Below are 22,337 nucleotides of genomic sequence, written 5' to 3'. Positions count from 1 at the left end.
CTATCTTCCAGTTGGTGGGTGTTTGTTTTTTCTAGAGCCGTCGCTTTGCAGTGGTGTATAACCCTCAACCCAAAGAGTTCTTCCAGTTGAGTTGGAAGGTTTTTTGTGCCGATCTAGGGACTTACGGCCCGCGGGTGAGAGCGAGGAGGGGTGGCGAGCCGCCTGCGCGACTTTCTGTGAACGTACGTACACGTACAGTGCATCGCGCATTGTGGATGATACGGTATTCCAGGGCTTGGCTGTCGAAGTCGTCGTGCGCTGTGTGTTATCGTCGGATATATTTTCTTAAAATGTTATGAAGTTACACCTCACAGAGCCTTTAAAACCTTATTCTGATGGTTCGCAAAAAGAAAACAGCCACGGAATCAAAAACAGCAAAATGTTCTTCAAGAAGAAGGTAATTAGATTGTGGTATCTCGTCTTCAGAATAATGTTGCTTTGTTGCTGTGCCTGTGTGTTTTGTTAGTCGCTCAATTGGTGGAACAATTTTTCTCGTTTACGTAGCAAGAAAATGTCGTCGCTTGTATGCTGTGTTTTATCAATTCTCAAGCCGATTTCTGCTTTTATGGACAGCTATGATCAATTTTACGTGGTTTTGAATTTGATTTTTAGATTTTTTTGAGATTCGAACGAAAACATCGAGCTTGAAATTTGTAAATTTGCCCACGATTCTCGCATAGAAAATACACATCGGCAGCCATCTTGAAAAGATTCGTACCGCTAACGAGAAGTGGTCAGAATCAGAAATTTGATATATCCTCCTCTTTTCTGTTTTATCGATAATTCGCACATCATTGCAGAATGCCAGTCACGTCTGGAAGTGGAAATGGAAAAGAAACCACGAAAAGCAAGAAAAGAACGGCAAGTGGAGAGCTTAAAAAAAGCGGGGCGAGCTCGAGCACTGCTGGGCGTGGAAAACAAAATGAACCTGTGACAGCATCTTCGATTTTGGAAACGAGCAAATCGATCATCACAACTCCATCAAGACTAAATCATCCTTTCTTGCGCTCAAGCGTCAGAAGACCAGCAAGAAATCAGAGTCCACCTCCGGGACCATCTCAAGGTATGATATTATGTGTTCAATTTCAGAATATAGATTTGTAATTTATATGAGATGGGTATTTGAATAACCATTGTATTTGATGGCAGCTTTGTATTTCATGGCCATGACCCATATGAGTTTGAGAATTTCTTTCTGCAGTTCCAATATCCTCTACAAATCTTTTTTTTTTTTTTTTTTTTTTTTTTTGCATACAGCCATGCACATATATGCCTTTTTCGATTGTCAGACGTATAAAAAAAAATATTATTTTTTCTGTTTTATATATATATATAATATAATATATAAATGTTGGCTTCTTACCATGTACATGTAGCAAAAATTTACAGCTGGTTCATGGACAGCTACACTTTGTTTTTCTTGAAATCAAAACTTGTTTGGGTTGCTACTTGTGCTGCAGATCAAGGTCAGATGTTCCAGGTGACATGTTATTGTTAGAAATGTATTGATGTTCTCTAGAGGGTATTATGCCATTTCTATTATTTTTGTTTTGCTTTACCACTTTTTACAAAATTAGTTTGTATGGGACATTATATTCTTAGTGTACTGTGTGGCATCTGTTCAAATGCTATGTTTACCATGATCTGTACATTTGCTGTCTTTTTTTGCAGCATGATTTCTATTTCTTTGTTTGTTTGTTTTTTGTCTTTGTCTTTTTTTTTTTTTGGTTGACAACTCCACTTAGAGCCCGATGCCTCAATAATTATTATAGTACAATTCTGTGATTGCTGTGGTTTATAGGCCTACACATTTTTGTATTTAGTTGACTGGTAAACATCTTTGGTGACAAAAAAAAAGGAAAAATATTCGCCTTGTCAAATTGATACAGTCGACTGTTGCAGATATAATGTATTTCGTAATTATGCCTAAATACTTGCATATGTTGTTACTTTCTTTTAAACCTACATAGTACTTTATGGTTACCAGGAAACAATTTTGTATAAATTATTGGTTCTTTTTCTTAATAAAAGTTTTGTATTATTTTTCATTGAACATACAGTACTTTATGATTTACTTTGTGATTTGTGGATGAACTTGTTCAGCATTTGTTCATCATGCAAGGAAAATTCTGACTAACCCACCTCATTTAATTTGAAGCCATGTTTGACTGGCAACTGGCTAGTTGCATAGACATGTATTGTAATGTTGATTTCACTTCTCTCTTTCTTGCCTAGTAGACAAGAGCAAGGAGAAGGAGGAAAAAGAGAAGCAAGGGAAAACAGACCCGCCCAAAACTGAGAGGAAACGCTGGGAGGCTTGGAGTAACCAAGACAAACAACTCTTCTTTGAGGCAGTCTCAGAGGTACATACACACAATATTAATGAAATAGCTTCCCACAATATAGATTCTTTGAGTACCCATACTCATACTATTACTGCCTAGATTTACCAAGAATTGCCATATAGTGCATCTACATGAGATGCAGCACATCCTAGGTTTGTGACAGAGTCCTATGTTTGTGACATGTGCAGTCATTATAGTGCTGCTGGTAATACAGTGCTGTATTATGTCATAGGGTCCTTTCTTCTTACCCAGTGCATATAATAACTTCAGGTTGGCGTAGTCTGTTCATGAAACTTTGTGAATAGTAGATTACATGTGTATGGTATGTATGTGCATATGTATACATACATGTACAGTGTACTACCGAAGACTGAGGTCAACAGGTCAAAGGTTGTGTTTTGAGGTTCATTAAAAAATGTTACATGAAATCAAAATTCTTTGTAAGGAATGTTTGACTGTAACTTGAAAAAAAAAAAGGTAAGAAGAAAATAGAACTTTGAACACTTTGACCCAAATGCAATTTTCACTCATAATATATCTATATAAGCCCACAACTGTATTTTTGTTTTCAGTTGGTTTCATTTACTTCACACATGACATATTCAGTATATGAATATGATCAGTCTCGAAAGGCCAATGAACTACAGCTGTATTTCTTTCCCCAATATCTTAACTTTCATGCCAATCTCTATTATGCATTTTTCATGCCTCCGCCATGAAGTGTCACTGGAAGCATTATGTTTTCGGGTTGTTTGTCCTTCAGTCTGGCGTCTCTCCTTCCGTCCATAATCAGTTTTGTGCAAAGTGAGCATTTAAACTAAAAAACTGTTTGAGTTATCCTAATGAAACTTGGCATGTATGTGTATGAGATGGCGAAGTTGTGCCTGGCAACTTTTGGGTGCACATGATCAAGGTCAAAGGTCAAGGTAAAATGCTCAAAATTTCACGATTTCCCCCGTATCTATGCAATGCCAAAAGGTATTTTCTTGAAACTTAGTGTATAGATGTACTACCAAATAAAGATTCTTTAGAGAGAGTTTTGGGTCATAAGGTCAAAGGTCAAGTGAAAATATTAAGATTTCACTCTTTTCTCTATATCTCGGAAATGCTTTAAGGTATCTTAACCCTAATCAGGCCGGGCTTTTTTGGCTATGCTAAAACCGGAGGGGGGCGGGAAGTTTCTTGCCAAAAGGTCAAGGGTCAAAAGGTTGAGTGAAAGTGCTAAATTTCACTTCCTCCATACCTCAAAAGTGGCTCAAGGTATCATCATGAAACTTAGTACAATTATGCATGTTCTGCCTGACAGTGATTCTCTTGGGAATTTTAGGGTCAAAGGTCAAGGGTCAAAGGCCAGGTTAAATGCTGAAATCTTGCTATTTAGTACAAAAATTACGCTTTTTCTCCATACCTTGAACATTACTCAATGCATAAGTTCAAACTTAAAAATAGGTCAAAAGTAAAATAAAAATCCTGAAATTTCCAAATGACTGCTCTCTCAGACAATATTCACCTAATTAAACCTAGTTCAAGGAAAGTGAACATTCAACACATTTGTGACAGATATTTCATTTTGATATTTTGCCAATTATGTAAAACTGTCATCATACATTGTCAAAACATATAATAGACCTATCAGGAGAAAACCATGCGTTTATGGTGGAGGCATACCAGTCACCATAGCGACATTTATAGTCTACCCATGAAATACTAGCCGTAAAGAATTATTGGTATTGTCTCTTAATTTATTACTTTTTTTATATATTTTCATCCAATTTGAGGGTGTAATCTTGACCTTCAATTATGAATTATGACAAAAACATTTATGGACACAATCATGGGCTTCATGTACACATTAAATTCAGGCGGGGCAAAGTTACAGATTGAAACAATCTTTGTGAAAAATAGTGATATCTGCTTATATGTTAGGCTTTATCACAAAATTGTTAATGGTAGGATGTTTTGTGATACAACTGACCTAGACGTATGCATCAAATATGATAACTTGAACTTTTTTTAAATCACTGCTCCCAATGGTAAACAATGCCTTTAAAGTTCAGTTGCTAAGATATGGACTTTCACATGACAGTGCTTGGAAAGTTTTTCACAAAACTGATGACAGACTGGTAGTGAATTGCCTTACCTACTTTTTTATCTTATACTTATAGTTTACTTTTAATTTGATTTTATTTCTTTGCTATTAGTAAAGAAGGGTGACACATTGATCTTGTGATACTTTTACTTTTTAAGATTCAGTTGCAAATTTAGACATATTTATAGGGATACAATGTGTAGGTGTGAGTGTAACTCAAGCTCTTTATTTGAAGTTTTTCATGTGCGAACATAGCTTTTTACTTTAGTCTGACATTTATTAACAGTTGTGTCTGTAGTTACAATATCAATTCACTGCCGTGATATAAAGCACATGCTTTCTTCATAATGAAATATGCTTTTTGAAGTATTGAAATGTTCGGTAAATCAGTGGTGTAGTTGCTCATTATTTATGTGGTGGTGTTTTGTTTTGTTTTTTCACTATCTCTATCACATAGCATGGGAAGGATTTTGAGTTGGTGCAGAAGTATATCGAGCATCGACACAAGAAGCTTGGATATCCTCCTCACCAGATCAAGAACAAGGACCAGGTGAGTTTGTGTGTAATTTCAAATGAAATGTTATTTATTTATTTATTTATTTTTTGGACGCATTTGCCTTGTTACTTAGTACATTTCTTTTTCTTGGATTCAAAATGGATGGGAGTTGGGTGTATGAAATCCAGCCCTCGAGGCTCTGTGTGCAGGTTTTATGGGTGATAAAATAAATATGATTCACTCTCAAACTTCTCTGAACTGCATACAAGTATATCCAGATTTTTAGAGGAATATTGTAACCTGAAGTGAACAGATGTGTGTAATAGCCTAAGTATGGCACTGTGTGCATTCTTTTGGTTTGTTGTAATAAATCAATGAATATTTGACCTGCCAAACATAAATAAGTTTTTGTTTGTTTGCTTGTTTGTTTGTTTGTTTGTTTTAATGAGAAGAGTAACATTGTCTTAGGTCAGGGAGTCCCAAGCCAAAGTCAAAGTCAAAGTCAAATTTGGTTTCTTATTGCACCTTCTTTGTGATGTATTTTGAACATGTGATATGTCTCTTTTTGGTTGAATTGCAAATGTTAATAAAGAAATGTTTAACCTGTGAATATATGTACATTTTGTGTTTCCTTCCTGTCATCAGGTTCGCCATTTCTATTATCGTACATGCCACAAGCTCCTGAGCTGTGTCACACCAATCCCAGGTATGGTAGTTTGTCTTTACAGCTCCCCCAACAATTTCTGTCAAAGATTTAACTTCATCCCATAATTAAAAGGACACTGGCCCTTGTTGGCCCTGTATTATCTTGAGGAATGAAACAATTCATAGAAATGAATAGATATCTGTTAAATTGTTGAGAATGCAGTTTCCAACTTCCGTTTTCTGCACCTGCTGGTAGTACATTTTCAGAATATAATAGGTGTTTAATTACATTATGAATAAGATAAATTATTATTCTAACAATATCACCACTCAAAGAATCAATTCAATTCAGATCATTTACTTCAACTGTAAGAAGCATGACACCCATTTGAGTAATTTGAATATATTTCTGATGAGCCATGAGATTAGATTAAGCATAAATTCTTTGTTACCATCTCCAGATCAACCCAGGGTGAATACTGAAATGCTGGCACTCATCAACTATGGAGAACTGCGTAAGAAACTCAAGGGAGGGTTTAACGTCAAGGTTAAACGGAAACTGGACCAGCTGGTCACACAGGGGTAAGATATCCTGGTTTCATTGCCTAGGAGTGTCCCATCAAGTTGTACTGAACTACTTACAGCCCTGGTATAAAATCGATTGGTCATCACTGAAAGAACTTCACACTGCCATTAGAAGCAGGTTTTAACAGTACAGGCTACACAGAATATTAATTAAACAGATATACTGATGACATCTGGCTATCTATGTGACTAATCATGTTTCCATGGAGTACTTGAATATTATTAATTATTACATTTATACTTCTGCATTTGTGAAGCGGCTAGCAGGACACATATACACAGGAAGTGAATGAGAGGTGATGACTCCATTTGGTTTTCCAAAGGCGATGACTAATACTCTGTCTACTAGTGACATCATACCAATTAAGAGATAGAGAAAATTTCAAATTGCAGGGTAATTATCAGTTGTCATAGCACATATTTGTATTTTTCCCTCTTAATATGAGATACAATTTGGAAGTTTTGTTTGAAGGAGTATATTTCATGAATAGTACATTGAGAGGAGAGAATGTTGAAATAATGTGCATAGAGGGCATCAACATTTTGGTAGAGTCTGTGACGTCTCCCTAAATAATGTATTTGTCCTTTTCTCTGCCAGCGTCACGTATGTGCGTTTTAATGGGAGAAATGTCAAGCTCAAAACTCCTGTCTGCAAGGCTCTGAAGAAGCTGAAGAACTTGAGTGAGTAACTTCCCTCCAAAAAGGGGAACATGCTGTAGATCTTGATGTAAATAGCCTTTAACCTGTTGAACCTCTAGCCTATCTAGTTAAAGCTGTGAACAGTTGAAGGAGTAGTTTTGAACTGTTTGTCATCATTGTTTTTAAGAAAACTGTTCAAACTCTTTTGTTATTTAGTAAGTAAATGTCTGTGTATTGTAAGTAATGAATTTGGAATACACTCCTAAAGTAAAGAAAGCAGCACATATGTACTTATAGTCCATGCTGCTGCCAAACCCCCCCCCCAAAAAAACAAACAAACAAACAAACAAACAAAAAACAAAACACTGTGCATTACCTTTGATGAATTATTATACCCCTGCCAAACGAAGTTTGAAGGGGGTATATAGGAATCAGCGGACGGTCGGGCGGTCGGTCCGTTGCAAATCTTGCGTCGCGAACTACTTCCTCAGTTTTCAACCGATTCCCATAAGACTTGGCACAGATGTGTGCCTTGGGTTGTAGATGTGCAGACGTATTTTTTGACAGTACCCAAAAGTATATGTTAATGTGCAAGACACATATTTCCGCAGTGGCAAAAAGTGCGTTGCCATGGTAACGGCATGTTATTGGTAAAATATAGGGCAAAATGCTTCATGGCAAAACTGCTTCATCAGTGTTCTTCCAATTCTCATGGAATTCATATTGAATGTTTGTCTTAGGATATAGGTCAGCATGACACATTTCTTGACAGTGACAAAAAGTATGTGGCCATGGTAACAGCTCACATATTATGAGCCAAAATGATGGAAAATTTTGTGTTGCAAACTACTTCCTCAGTTTTTGCCCAATTTCCATGAAACTTGGTACAGATGTGTGCCTTTGGTTGTAGATGTGCAAGACGCATTTTTTGACAGTACCCGAAAGTACGTTGCCATGGTAATGGCATATTAATGGCAGAAGATCAAGGAAAGATCTTGCGGATTTAACTACTTCCTCAGTTTTTTGACCAAAGCTTATGAAATGTGGCACACACCTTGATCTTGGTGGGAAGATGTGGAAGACATATTTTTCGGACGTGTCGGAAGCTGCGTTGCCATGGTCACGGCATATAAATGGCAGAAGATCAAGGAAAGATCTTGCGGATTGAACTACTTCCTCTGTATTCAACTGAAGCTCATGAAATGTGGCACACACATTGGTCTTGGTGGGAAGATGTGCAAGACATATTTTTTCGACGTGTCGGAAGCTGCGTTGCCATGGTAACGGCATATTAATGGCGGAAGATCAAGGAAAGATCTTGTGGATTGAACTACTTCCTCAGTTTTTGACAAAAGCTTATGAAATGTGGCACACACAATAGTCTTGGTGGGAAGATGTGCAAGACATATTTTTCGGACGTGTTGGAAGCTGCGTTGCCATGGTAACAGCATTTAAATGGCAGAAGATTAAGGAAAGATCATTCCTTGGGTAAGACTGTCGTCACGGGGCGGGGGTATTAATCACCTTCAGTGATATTTCTAGTTGAGACATCTTTTTTTTAATTGATCCTCAGTTCAGTGGTTTCATAGCATTTTCTGTGTTAAGAGTATTGAAAATCGATGGGAATATAATTAACTGCTCCATAAGTACAAAACTATGTGTTTGAGCATTCTGATTTTAGGAACTTTCCTCTACTTTCAATATCTGTTTAATACTTTTAATAGAAGATCAGAATATGGCCATGTGACAATACTATTTAGAAGTAATCCCAAGGAATTGGCAAGTTGGGCAGACAGCGCTTACTTGTTAATCAGGAAGTGCTTCAGTTGGACACCTCTTGATAGTGCAGTGACATCCAATTTTTCACATTTTTTATGTCATTTTCACTGCTGAATTGGACCTTCATGGTATATTTTGGCAGAAACACTTCCAGCATCCCTCATTAATATTTAAATGTGTTTACTAGCTGAAGAGAAATTCTCACAAGGATTTGATTTCTTGACCGTATCAATCATTTTCTACTCAATCCCGGATAGATTCTACCCTTTGGGCATTAGGGTGTTTGTGGGATTATGCAATAGGGTAGTATTGTGCTGCGGTCATATCAAGTGCCATCGCCTCTTGCTTACACTGGAGTTGTGAAAGAAAAAATTTATTCAACAAAAGCACATTTAACCCATTTAGGACAAGTTCTGAGTATACTCGTCTGTGGGAAATATGTGTTGTAGCAAACCATTCTCAATGGGTTAAAGTTCACAGCACTGCCTATTTCTCAGCTTTGGCAGGTTTGCAGGCATTGTGACTTGATGTGTACAGTGTACTGGGTTTTGTGAGGGGTGATTTGCATGGGTCAGTGCCTGCCACGGTTCAAGCATGGGAAATGTTTGTTTCTGACTCGTCTTGATTACTGGTAAGCAGTGGCCGCCTTGCTGTGTTTAACTTCCTCTGGTTATCTCTAGAGTGTGATATGGAGTTAGATAGAGAGAGAACCACTAGCTTCAGAACCTTTGCTGGGTGGCTGTATTGTTGATGGATGGCAGTTTGATGACTTACATTCTTGCTCTCATTTCTCCCCAGAAGAAGAGGAGAAACCTGTAAAGCTGCCAGCAAGAGTCTTGCTGGAGTTGCAGCCACGTAGCAATGCGGCATGGGCAGAAGTCCAGGGAGTGGCACACAATCCACGCCTCAGGTCAGCAGACACAAAGTTTCCCCTCCTCAACAGTAGTTACATTCAATTTCAAAGGCATCAAATAATGATACTGAACATAGCAATATTGATGATGGTAATGAATGTGAGGATGCTGCTGCTGCTGCTGCTGATGATGATAGTGGTAATGATGGAGGAACTGGTAATGATAATGGTGTGATCTTATGTACACATAGTAGCCTCTTCATTTTTTAGCACCACTGCTTTTCGGTAGGACCCTGTAGTTGCTCTGATTAGCTAGCATAGCCTGGTACCCTTCTCTCCACTCAGGCAGGAGGGTTATTGTGGGTAAGACATCTTGGCCCAGGATGATTTGCAGGATTCAAACTCATTAACTTGTGTAGACTAGAATCCAAAGCCCTACATGCTATACCTTGGGCCTGTGACACATAGAGAGGAAGGATACTATACACTGCAGACATGAGCTATGTGAGTCAGAATTGTGAGCTCATGTAGTAGATGGTGTTATATGTTTGATAACATTTGTTGTGTTTATGCATTTCAGCAGAATCTTGGTAAATTTTATGCCATTTTCAAATCTGATATGCATATACAAGACAGCAGTAAGCCGGTTCATAATTGATAAAGAATAGAATAAATATTGATAAATTAAAATGGATGTGATGATATATAGATTAAATGAAATATTAGCAGTAACAATAAAACTCCAGGAATTCAACTACCTAGTTTTAAAAAAAAAAAAAAAGGAAAAGAAAAAAGCTAAAAGACTTCTCTACAAACCAGGATACATAGGATTTCTTTGTGGGAAGATGGTAAGGTCTCTGTGATGTCGTCATGTGTATTGGGAAGTGCTATTTATGTATATTTCCTTCCCCCATACAGGCTTGTGGTGCCACTCCAGAAGGACATTGGAAACTTGCTGAATTACCTGTCGGAGAAATGGACACCCCACCGCATTCGATTGGTATCCTTGCCTGCTACTGTAATCAGCATCATTGCTACTGTGTTGTTGTATCATATTTTGAAACATAGTATGATCGGTACATTGTCAGACCTGATGTTTGATTTGCAATGTATCTTTGAATTTTGGAATTTTGATTAATTATATGAGCAGAAAGAATATGAGAGTTCAGAGTTTAATCTGATTTCAGACTTGTTTACTCTGCCAAAACCCCACTTTACAGACATTTCAGCAATACAAATGCTTTAAACAGACCTCCCAACCATTTGGTTTGATCTGAATGATACAAGAACAAGCATAAAAACATGCAAATAATGTACTCACTATTCTCAGTTCACATAAACTTGTGTGTCTGGTATTGTCTCTGTTAGTCATTGAAATTAAGAATGTGAGATTTATCGCACTGGACTGTGTGCATAGCTTTATCGTGCAAACTTGAGACTTGAGTAGCTTGAACACTGTTAGGTATGTTATAGCTGTTACCCTTGCACAGCTTTGGTGGGTAAGGATAATGTAGGCTTATAGTGAACAAAAGTTATTCCATGATATGCATAGCTGGCACTAATGTACATACACAGCTAGCCTTGCTATTTGAATGTGTGCGTATCTTTGAACACAAACTTTTCTTAACCTTTATAAAGTTACATTCACTCAAGCCTACGGACAAGAGCAACTTCAGTCAAGTGCAGCTGCATGTGCCGAAAGGAACAACAATCACGCCCTACCACAAGCTGCAGGGATGTTTCATTCATGCTAACAGTAAGACGCCCTTCACAATGGTTGCCAAGGAGGAGCCAAGTAATGAAGGCACAGTAGCCAGTGGTTCCCCACCAAAGAGTGCCAAGGAGGGTGGAGATGCCAAGACTAGCAATCAAGATGAGAACAGTGATGGTGAGGGTATGCTGCATCCAGATCTCTACGGTAACATCCAAGATGTGAAGGTTGACTTGCTATCACATCATCCATCAGATCCCATCATCACAGGTGGAGATGGAGGGAACCTGTCATCGGTGTTTGGAGACAACCATTCACTTGGGGACCTACTCTCCACAATGACCAATGGGACCGACACACACTGTGGAGACACCCTTACCTTCAGTAACCTCTCTCTCACACTCCCTGGCAACCACATACCAGCCCTGTCTCTTGCCAAGCCCTCCGGCACCATCCTGTCGCATCCCGTTTCCAAGGCAACAGACTCTGCTACCACCAGTGTAACGGTGGCCAGTAGTAAAGATACCCAGACTTCAGCTCAAGTCGATGGCAAGACGGACAGTTTGTCACAGGATGGCAATGTGAAAGCTGATGAGACTGTAGAGGAAGAGAAAGTGTTATCCAAGGATGAACTTTTAAGAAATGGTTTGACAGCAAAAACTGGAACGGGCATGAACATCACTGATGTTTACCTCATGGTAATCTTACAATCAATTTCATGGTTTCTGAATGTGGGGTTCCTGAATATCAGTAAAAATTGGAATGTGGGAATTGTCAGTACCTAAGAAATCAAGGAAAGATTCATGTGATTGCACCACATAATCTTTGCTTCACAAGATGAATATAAATCATCATTCATGGAAAATATTTTGGATGTCCTGGCCATTCCATAATTCAACTCATTTTATCATAATAGATCAATATTAGTGTGAAATGAAAAGTTGTTTTGTTTCCATGTGGTATTGATTTGTGACTTTGGGCACTTTTAACAGCAGTTCTCTCTATTTTTTGCAGATGGGTCAGCCAAGCACGCTCAAATTTGAGTACGAATTCATCAAGAAGACAAATGCAGCCAAAGAGGAGGCCGGGAATCAGATGATGAATAAACTTGTCAATCTTGCCAAGAGCTCATTTACTGAAGTGGTCAAGCCCAAACAGGTAGACCCACTTTCAATCTTTGCTTTTATAGTGCATATATGCAAAATGGCAAATGCAGGCAACTCCCGTTATAGCAAAGTCCATGCCACTGGCAGTTTTCTTCTGTTTTATCGAAATTTCATCCAAAGCGAACAGTAAAGTGCATGAACGTGTGTAGATGATAATTGGGGACCTGGAATTTTATTTTGTTGAGATGAGAATTTCATTATAACTGCGTTTGTTATAATGGGAGTGCACTGTATGAGTAGAATTGGCTCCAGCTTATAACAAGTTTGAAAACGGGCTTTTCCTCTTCCAAAATTAAATCCCTGTTATTCTTTGAAAAAAGAAAAATCAAATTTGTCAGGTAACTAAGACAAAAGCTGTATATTTTGTAGAGACTGTTTACTTGTGATTGTTGTCATGTTCTTTGCTGCTAGATTTTCTTTTTCTTTTCCATCTCATCTGAGATTGTTTTGTTTTTTTGGTTGTTGTTGGGTTTTGTTTTTCAAAATAAGTTGTTGAGGTATGGAATTTGGTCTCTCAAAGGATTTGTTAGTTTTGCCTAGGAGGATATAGGAGGAGAGGTGTGTGTGATTTTCTGATGTTTCATTACTGATGTAGCCCAAAGGCAAACTGTAGCATTATTCTTTCTGTCTCATTTCAGTATGTCTCTGTAGGAGTCGTGACCTCACCAATCTCCAACAAGACCCCTCCATCAAAGTCACAGGCTGGTAGTCACAACAGCCCTGCCAACAGCCGCAGTCCTCGTGGTGGGGGTTCCAGGAACTCTTCAAAGGGTGCTGCCGGCAACAAGGCACCGGGGAAGGCATCGGCAGCATCGACAGCGGGTGGTCAACTTGATCATGGAGAAAAGAACCAAGCAGAACCACCCCAGGAGGAGGTTCACTTTGCTGTGCCTAAGTCCGCAGCACCGATCGCTCTACGGAGGTCCCAGGAACCAAGCCATGCTCAAGAGGGGCAGCAGATGCTGAACCAGTTCGAGCAGATGAAGGTCTGTGGAAACCATTTTTGCATTTATATACTGTATAGGCCGTATATTTAGCGAGTCTAATTTTTTGCGTATTTGGACTTTCCGACAGTTTTGCAAATGGTTACATTTTCAATTGTGGAGTACAGTAATCATCAGAGAAATGTATGCTTGCATATATACATTTGTGTTGGGATAGAAGTCAATATTTTTGCATGTTTGTAAATACATGAATAGCACCTGACTCAAAATTCGCAAAAATAAGACCTCACAAAATATTTGGTGTATACAGTATTTACATCACTTTACCTCTGATATTTTTTGTAGTGATCACAGGGACTATGTGACTGTTTGATTAGTGACACTTTCATTTCATATCATATGACTTTTCAACAACATAGCCATCATGTTGATGTACATAGTCCGTTGTGAAGGAGATTTTTCATGGTTTTATCTGGATTTCTTTGGAAAAGCACAAAGATTATGTAGGTACTTTCAAATTTAGCATGTAACGACGAATAAAAGTACTTACTCCATCTTGGCTATTGTAGAGCAAGAAATATTCGCGGCATGAAATTTTTGTGAAATGGAGCCGAGGCCTTTTTCATGGCGTGAAAACTTCCCTAATTACCACTGGCATTCAATGCATATAACGTTTGCAAGCATTTCAAATTTGCGATAACTTGGCTATCACAAAATTTGCCCAAAAAATTTTCTAGTTTTATTGTATATTGGCCTGATGGAGTCGATTACATTTTATTTCTAATTAATTTTCAGTCAGGAGAAATGAAAGTTTGGTGATTTATGTGCTCTTCTTGTTCAGTACATAGGTCAAGTAGGTTGTTGCTTTATGTCTATTGTTAAAGGTAGGGAATCCCATTTGCACGCCTTAAATGAAGAGTTGTATAAATACAGTGGTATGTTGAAGAGAGTATCATTTTAGAAACTCCCATAAAGTATTGAAAGTGGAAGGTAACATTTCGTACATTTTTTTGACCGTTAGATTTTGAATTGAATTGTTTTCGGGGCTCACCGTAAATTCCAGTACATTACTAGGCTACCTTTGCAGACCCATGTACTGCATGTGTGTCCATCATGTATATTTTGTGAAGAAAGTTCATCAACACTTACAAACATTTCTATATACATTCTTGCCACACACTCTATATGTTATTACATCAGCTCTTGTACTTTTAGATTTGTGTTTATAGATCACAAATACAGAAGAATGCAACAAAAAGGCTTAAGCGTGGCTGACACACAGAACTACTGAGTAGTTGAGTTTTGTGCATTATTCAAATTTTAGATAACTGTTGACTTCCAAATTTCTAAGCAGTGGCCTAAGCAAGTCCCCTGAGGTTCATATTTAATGTTTTGCTGCATTTTGGGAGGTCTGTAAAAGGTATCCCCTACCTTTAAATCTATTGCAATGCTGATGTATTTCAGACTGGGTTATGTAATCTGACTAGACAATCAAATGTCCACATTTGTTTGTCGGAACCAGACTTGTATTGTGCCGTTGTATATTGAACTGATTACTAGTTTCTGGCATGATCAGTGAATTGTACACTGATTAGATATTTGTTGTTATTTCTTTCTCTTGAACAGAGACCTCAAGCAAACTTCCTCTTGCCCAGGATGAAGAAGAGACAGAGAGGTGTAAAGCCATTGGTTGTACAGGTAATCAACTTTTCCTTAGCTCCAACTCACCTTTTACAACATATTGGAATGTCATTGACAGTTTTTGGTCTTGAGTAATATCATAGTGTAAAATTTATGCATGCAACTCACTGACATTGCTGTATTTTTGTCTGTAATCATAAAAGCAATGTAAATTTATTACCCCGTAGCACTTGAACCACTCACAGCCATCTCTCTTTAAAGTTGCTGAGCCACCTGTGGCCACCTGTATATCTGTGTATGCGTGTGTGTCTGTGTGGTGTGGGTATGGATATGGTATGTGTGGTGTATGTGTGTAAATGCGTATCTTTCTTTAGTTCACATCATCCCTGTTAAATGTACTCTGAAATTTAATGTCCAATGATAGTTTACAAAGTTTGTTTTGTGTTGCATTTTCTTAGTGATCCCCTTTAAATGATGGAATACTTACATAATAACATGATTCAGTGGCATACTGTTTTCTTGTCACTTCAAAACTCCTACATCACCTCCATGCCCTTCATGTTTTTCTCTCCAGCGGACAATTTTGCCACGGCCACTGCCTAATGACAAACAGGCAGATCACATGGTCTCCATGGCCATCCTGGACTCTTCCCAGGCCAACATGGGTCAATTCATGCCGATAAAGGTGAACATGTCATCCCTGGGCAACGTGGTGCCATCTAGGACGCAGCCGAGGCCCATTAAGCCTAACATCACAGGAGTGTCTACTACCACCATTGCAGGGGTGGGCAAGACAGTGACCAAGACGGTCATAGCTCCAAACTCGGGTAAAGGACACTGAAGTATGTTCATTAATATATGTAGATCGTAGTAGCTCTCACATTTTCTTCATTTGAGGCATTATTACCAAGTGGCATGTCTTTCTCTGAAATATTTAGGTCATTGCTTTTCATTCAAAACCAATGACCCTAGATAATGTAGGGTTGATTGATCTTGAGTGTCCTGGTTTTTTTAGCCATTTGCTCTATGTGTTCAGCAACTTGATTTTCTTTCAGTGTCATGCATGCAATGAATACTCTATTTCTGTACATAAGATATTATATCGGAAAGCTGTTTTAGAAATTAACACAGTTGACGGTTTTCAGTTTGGCTCTAGCACAAAGTTATTTTTTGCTAAGCTCACCATCATTCTTTGCCCTACTTTTTGTAGCAAAAGCTCCACAACAAGAAAAGTTGTGACCCAGATCTAATTTTCATATATTTCTTGAGCCATCCCCAAGTCATTGTAATATAAAATTGATTCCTAGGTAAATATCACATTATGAGTATGGTTTTGTGAGATGATAGGACCACATACATCACTTGAGGTTGTGTCTGAATCATTATTTTAAAAATCTTCCTGTATGGAAAGGTTTTGATTATGGATGAAGATGACTTGTCTTCATCCCCTCTGCCACCTCACCCAATGACATAAGTTTAGATGTTCATGGGTATTTCAGATGAACCACAAGACTTATGCATAGTGTATCCATAGGAACATGGCTGCTATTTTATACAGGTCAACAATGGAGAATAGATCTAATGTCACATACTTCCCACATTTTTAGATGAAATAATTGTTCTTTATAGATAAATACATTAGTGCCTGTCTTTCTGTTGTTGAATGTGCCAGATATGAGCAACTTAGGTGAACTTCAGAGCAGTAGATTTTGTGATAGTTGATGTAAATTTGTGATTGGGTGTGATATTTTGTGTGCTGCCTAGGTGGAACCAAGACAGTGGTGAGGAGGATTGTTCCTGTGAATGTCACCAACTCACCTTTGAGTGGAGGAAATATTCTTGAGCCATCATCACAGACAAGCCTCTCACCTGACTCGCCTCTCATGCCCAGCAGTCCAGCTCCGGAGTCTCAAGTAATAGTCACATTCAACTTCATTGCTTTCTCAACAACTTGTAGAAAAATAGACAGTTCACATAAACTTGTACATAAAAGAGTGTAGAAAAATGATTTTAAATGTAGTATAGAACATGTATATTTGATGCACTATGCATAATAAAATGAGTAATGCATGTAATAGGTGGTTCAGTTCAAACACCATTGTGAGTGGAAAGACTCACATGTGATTCTGATGTATGGATCCTCCTAAAAAGGTTAACAACACATTCAATTTATTATACTTCTCAATCAACGAATAACCCAACAAAGGAACAAGTTATTCCTCTCTCCTAAGTGATGATACAATAACCCACTATTATGCACTTTTGTGTAATGATTTCATTCAAAACTTATTAAATCCAGTTACATCATAGAAACCAAGCAACAAGTGAAATGAAGTTATAAGCAATTAATAAATATATACATTAAGGTTTTGGTATTAACATTGATATTTTTGTTTCTATTTGATTGATATCCTGTCAAATTATATGTGCAGAGCTGAAGAAGAGAAATAATATACGTTCATTGTTTCACAATCAAGGATTCATTTCATCTAATATTTTACAAGAAAGAAACTGATGCAATAGTGAGACATGATGTCCTTCATATTTGGCCTTTTTGTGGCAACTTTATTTCCCATTCAGGCTTTATGTTGAGGAAATGAATATAGAGGTTCATATGACATTTCTCTTATGTTGTATGAATGATATGTTCTCAGCAGGTTAATCAAGTTAGTACATCTCAACTGTGCAACTCACCGCTACCGTCGTCATCCCCATCACAGCCTTTGGGCTGCTCAACCCCAGCACGCACATCCCCGCACACAATCTCAGCCGATTCATCGATCCTCAGTACCACAGTGATCCTGGAACAAGGTACTGTACCGCCCTCACCCATGGATTCTTCCGTGCTGAACACCCCTGTCGTTGTCCACAAGGATGGGCCCAGCACGACATTAGGCACATCACTGCTCAACTCTTCCCTAGTGGACCAGCCCATGACCCCCATGCAGCCCATCTCAGTGGCCGACTCGTCCCTCTTAAACACACCTGTTGTCTCAGAGCGGGACACGCCATCATCGACAAACATGCAGCCAACCACCACTTTGCACATCTCGCCTCCTGAGATTTCAGCCCTGCTTGATATTTCACTCCCAGCATCTGAGAATGGAGATGGGTTGTCATCAATTTCCCTTGACTCTACAACATTCAGAAGTAAGCAGTGAAACTACTACTGTGTCCTCAGATTGAAGTTAATCTGCTGTATCCCATCAGCAAGACAAAAATACAAAAAACAGAACCAAACCGAGTTGCATAGTCCATGCTGGTCTCGTTAGGGGCTTTTTGCAAGGTCGAGTCATTTTGAAGAGAAAGAAATACAAAATATGAAAGTATTTCAGCTTACCGCTTATAAAGAAACTTTCTGATCTGAAAGGAGAAAAAAGAGGCAGCAGTTATATGAAAAAAGTAACTTTATTTGTATCTTCTTGAAATATTGACTAAACAACTGCCTTCAGACAGTGCCAGAAAGAAATATTTCCTACAGCACTTTTGAAGCTGAAACAATTCATATGAAAACCTTTCTCTATGCAGGATATATTCTCCTTGAAGTCAGAGAATTTCTTAACATACCTGTTCTTGTCCTGTTTTATCTTTGTATGTCTTGAATTCTTTACTGTCCAATATTAAGAAATTTTGAATAAAGGTTTCATTGCTAGGTAGTTTCAATAATTGATGCCATTCCTTCTATTAATCTCTTCATGACGTTAACAGCTTTTGGACAAAACATAACGGCCACTAGTCCCAACTCAACGACAGCTGACCTATTGAACAGCACTCTCTCAAGAGACATTGGAAACAGCAGTCCCACTTCGTCGCCCTTCAAGATTAACTCACTCGGTCCTGAAGCCCAGTGGTTCAATGGAGAGGTATGTGGGTTTTCACTGTCTGTGTTTCATTGCCTTAAATGTAGCAGTTGTGGTCAAGGTGTCCCAGTTCAGCCCAAATTTCATTAGAAGGTGACATAATTGATTGAAAAGCATGTGTCAGATTGTAGCTCATAGGCTTATGAATATATAATAAAGAGATAGGTTAATTGTGTCTGTCACTGTAGGAACTCTTCGATTTGCCTCTGGTGAAAAGTTATTTTGATTTCATGAATATTAATAGGATGCTGTACTGAAGGTATGAATTGCCATTCAATATGGCAGTGGATCTCTTTATTCTTCAACCTCTAATGGTGATTTTCAGATCAAGCCAACTACCATTTTTGAATGCGAAAAAAACGTTTTTAGTGCAACAAATAGGAAGTAAAAATGACAGACTTTACTTTTTTATTTTATATGTTGTGAGGTTTTAAAAATCTTATACATTTACTGTTTGTGGTGTGGTTTGTTTTTGTTCTATTGTAGTGGTGATCATAGCACTGTCATAATAATTCGAAGAGACGATGTATGGAGATATTGTCTTTATCCTTTATCAGAGAGTCTTTGGAAGGATTTCAAATGTAGGAAGTTTGAACCTATAATCTTATTGAGAGTCAGTCGATTTTGACACCCTTTAGTCTCATCTGATTATGTCAGTCCCATATTTGAGAGAAGGGGCTTTGAATCCTTGACCTTGTGGAATAGTGAAAGGGCAGGAAATTATGACACTCCTTACTTGTATTGTCAAGTTCACTGTATTCACTTATCATCCTCCTTCCATTCAGAGTCTAGACATATCAATGTCCAGTCTGCTTGGACACTTGGAGTCTCCCGAGAAGAAGGACCGGTCCATCTCAGCATCTTCTGGTGCTGCTACGACGACTGCATCCTCCTCCTTGGCCCTTCCTCCTGGCATCCTTTCTGAGTCTTCTAGAGATTCCATCATTACTAGAGATGTAAGTTTGGCAGCACATGTCTGTTCCTATGGTCACCAAGCTTCTTAGAAGCTGTCGAGGGGATGGGTAAAGTAAACACCAGCAAATATATCAGGACAAGGAGGATGATATGCAGTTTCTTGCAGTAAAAATATTTTTGAAATAGTAATGTTGAAATGCTTTTTTTTTTTCTTGCACAATAATGTTTTTTTCCAGTATTTATTTTTTTTTTTTTTAAATGTGTCAGCACCAAGAGTGCTGTAGGCAATATATATCTCTCTCTCTCATCAGAATGCAGATGTTTGGTCTGTGTACACACACACACAAAAAAAAAAAATCTGTTACAGATGTTTGTTATCCTTCATATGAGATGGTATGTTTCAAAGACAGAACTACATTGATATGTATGCCTGTTTGACTTTCTCTGTAGGTTGACTCCACCTTGCAAGTAATGCTTAATGAAAACAGCATGGATTATGTGGCCAAGTTTGCTGACCTGACAGCCCACCTCTCCGCAACATCTGACACCCAGCACAAGAACAACATCATCGACAAGGCCCTTGCTGCTGAGGAGATGGAGAGAGCCACCCAGGACACCAAACCTGGACACCAAGCCACAGAAGTAGCTGCACTGGTGGATGTATGAAACATCCACTGTCATCCACACCCCTTTGAGACTTCTTTCATTCAGTGCCTGACAAGTAGGTCTGAGGCCCTTCTTGGGCCAACCTCAAACTGGGTTGCAACTCTTTATGAAAAGTTGAGATCTGTCATGGCTTGGCTCCACTTCTGTCAACATTCTGAAATACACCAAGGCAGGCAGGAGGCGATGTTGAGACTGGCAGTTACTGTTTGTACTCAGAAACATGGCTGTACTCAGAAACATAGCAGCTTTGATGACATTTTCATACTGGAAGATGGTGTAGGGTTGTATGACGGGCATGCGCATCTATACGGCACTATTAGCTTTTGAAGTTGGTTTGTGGTATGTATATGCCATGCAGAGGTTTGTTTAGGAGAAGTACAGGTACAACCTTTATGTCTGCAGTACGTAATTGCAGCGTGTGAAGGCAGACATTGTGCTGGAGCTATTCCATGAGATGGAAGTATTGGTAGGCTGGTGAATCTAAAGGCTGCCCCCAGGATGGACATACATAGGAAAGATTCTCAACACTGCCTCGAGATAATGTCAAGCAAGCCGTCTCACTCTGGGGTTGGCTTATGAGTGTAACAGCAGTCTGTCACAGAATGGCGAGTAGGAGGTCAGCCTCGCTGTCTTTAAGAAGCTGGAGCATTTTCTTCAACAGAGCCCTCTGTTGTTTGGCTAACTTCATGCCTTACACAAGACAAAGTCATTAAGTGCTATGATTTTTTTTTTCCCCCCCAGCAAGTTATTCTCAAAGGATGCACAGAGATGTAATAGAGAAGCTATTTTGGGATTATTTTCATATCATGGAGACACCATATTATATCGCGTCCAAACTTTCACTGCCACTCAGTTCAACTTTAAGTGTGACACACATGGGTCAAGGACGTGGACCCGAGTGCTGTGTGCCAAATATCATTGCTGCCACTCTAACACATATTCTGCTGGTATGCAAAGCTAGGGGGTATATATTCTGTCTGGTATGGTTGCCTTTTGAGTTTTTGCCATGCCTATTCACCTCAGAAGGTCTAGGACCAAGACTGCTCTGCAATGTTTGAGTAATATGAATTCAAGTCGGAGTTGATTCAAGTTTGATGTAAGTTGTAGACCTTGAGCCCATTGCTGGACATGATTTCCCTGTTACAAACACACAAACCAACCAGCAAACACATAATGTTTCTGTCTGAGGATTAGGAGAAGTTCGAATACCATAATCTGCTTAAATGCAGTTATGTCCCCAGGTTTATTTTTTTATGCCTCCGCCACGAAGTGGTGCCGGAGGCATTATGTTTTCGGTTGTCCTTCCGTCCGTCCGTCCTTCCGTCCGTCTGTAATGGATTTTGTGGCAAGCGTAACTAAAAAACCTTTAGAGGTATCCTAACGAAACTTGGCATGTATGTGTATTAGGGGGTGAAGTTGTGCCTATCAACGTTTGGGGGCACATGCTCAAGGTCAAAGGTCAAAAGGTCAAGGTGAAATACATAAAATTTCACTATTTCCTCCATATCTATGCATTGCCTGAAGATATTTTCTTGAAACTTAGTGTATACATGTATTACCCAATTAAGATTCTCTGGTGAAAGTTTGGGGTCATGAGGTCAAAGGTCAAAAGGTCAAGTAGAAATTATTAAAATTTCACTTTTTTCTCTGTAACTTGGAAATTGTTCAAGGTATCTTCACGGAACATAGTATGTATACATGTACTGACTGGCAGTGATTATCTAGAGAATTTAGGGTTCATGGGGTCAAAGGTCAGGGGTCAAAGGTCAAGGGCAACACTTCAAAATTTTACTATTTCCCTCATATTTATGCAATGCCAGCAGGATTATTTTTTTTACACTTGGTGTATGCATGTATAACCCAATAGAGATTCTCTGTTAAGTTTTTTTTTTTCTTTTTTTTTTCTCAAAGGTCAAAAGGTCAAAGATCAAGTGAAAGTGCTGAACTGACTGTTTCCTCCGTATCTAGGAAATGATTGAAGTTATCTTGAAACTTACTACATA

The 22,337-nt window shown here is 38.6% G+C and overlaps 1 protein-coding gene across 3 annotated transcripts; it reads left to right on the top strand.

Annotated features, from left to right (window-relative positions):
- Positions 1–234: 234 nt before the first annotated feature.
- Positions 235–21,066, top strand: LOC140235111 (protein cramped-like). Of its 3 annotated transcripts, none has more exons than XM_072315152.1 (19): positions 235–397; positions 801–1,063; positions 2,239–2,363; positions 4,892–4,984; positions 5,576–5,636; positions 6,037–6,157; positions 6,759–6,841; positions 9,380–9,488; positions 10,350–10,431; positions 11,070–11,840; positions 12,157–12,300; positions 12,947–13,294; positions 14,879–14,950; positions 15,468–15,720; positions 16,658–16,806; positions 17,548–18,043; positions 18,602–18,756; positions 19,539–19,709; positions 20,119–21,066. In XM_072315152.1, the coding sequence occupies exons 1-19, from the start codon at positions 336–338 to the stop codon at positions 20,332–20,334; spliced, it is 3,774 nt and encodes a 1,257-aa protein (XP_072171253.1). In that variant the 5' UTR covers positions 235–335; the 3' UTR covers positions 20,335–21,066. The 3 variants fall into 3 exon arrangements, with proteins under 3 accessions (XP_072171253.1, XP_072171252.1, XP_072171251.1); XM_072315151.1 differs by having other exon boundaries at positions 9,377–9,488; positions 17,551–18,043; XM_072315150.1 differs by having other exon boundaries at positions 9,377–9,488.
- Positions 21,067–22,337: the final 1,271 nt, after the last annotated feature.

The sequence above is a fragment of the Diadema setosum genome, chromosome 11 (genome assembly GCF_964275005.1).
Source record: "Diadema setosum chromosome 11, eeDiaSeto1, whole genome shotgun sequence".
NCBI lineage: Eukaryota > Metazoa > Echinodermata > Echinoidea > Diadematoida > Diadematidae > Diadema > Diadema setosum.
The sequence above is the reverse complement of the archived record's forward strand: the minus strand, read 5'-3'. Positions and strand labels throughout refer to the sequence as shown.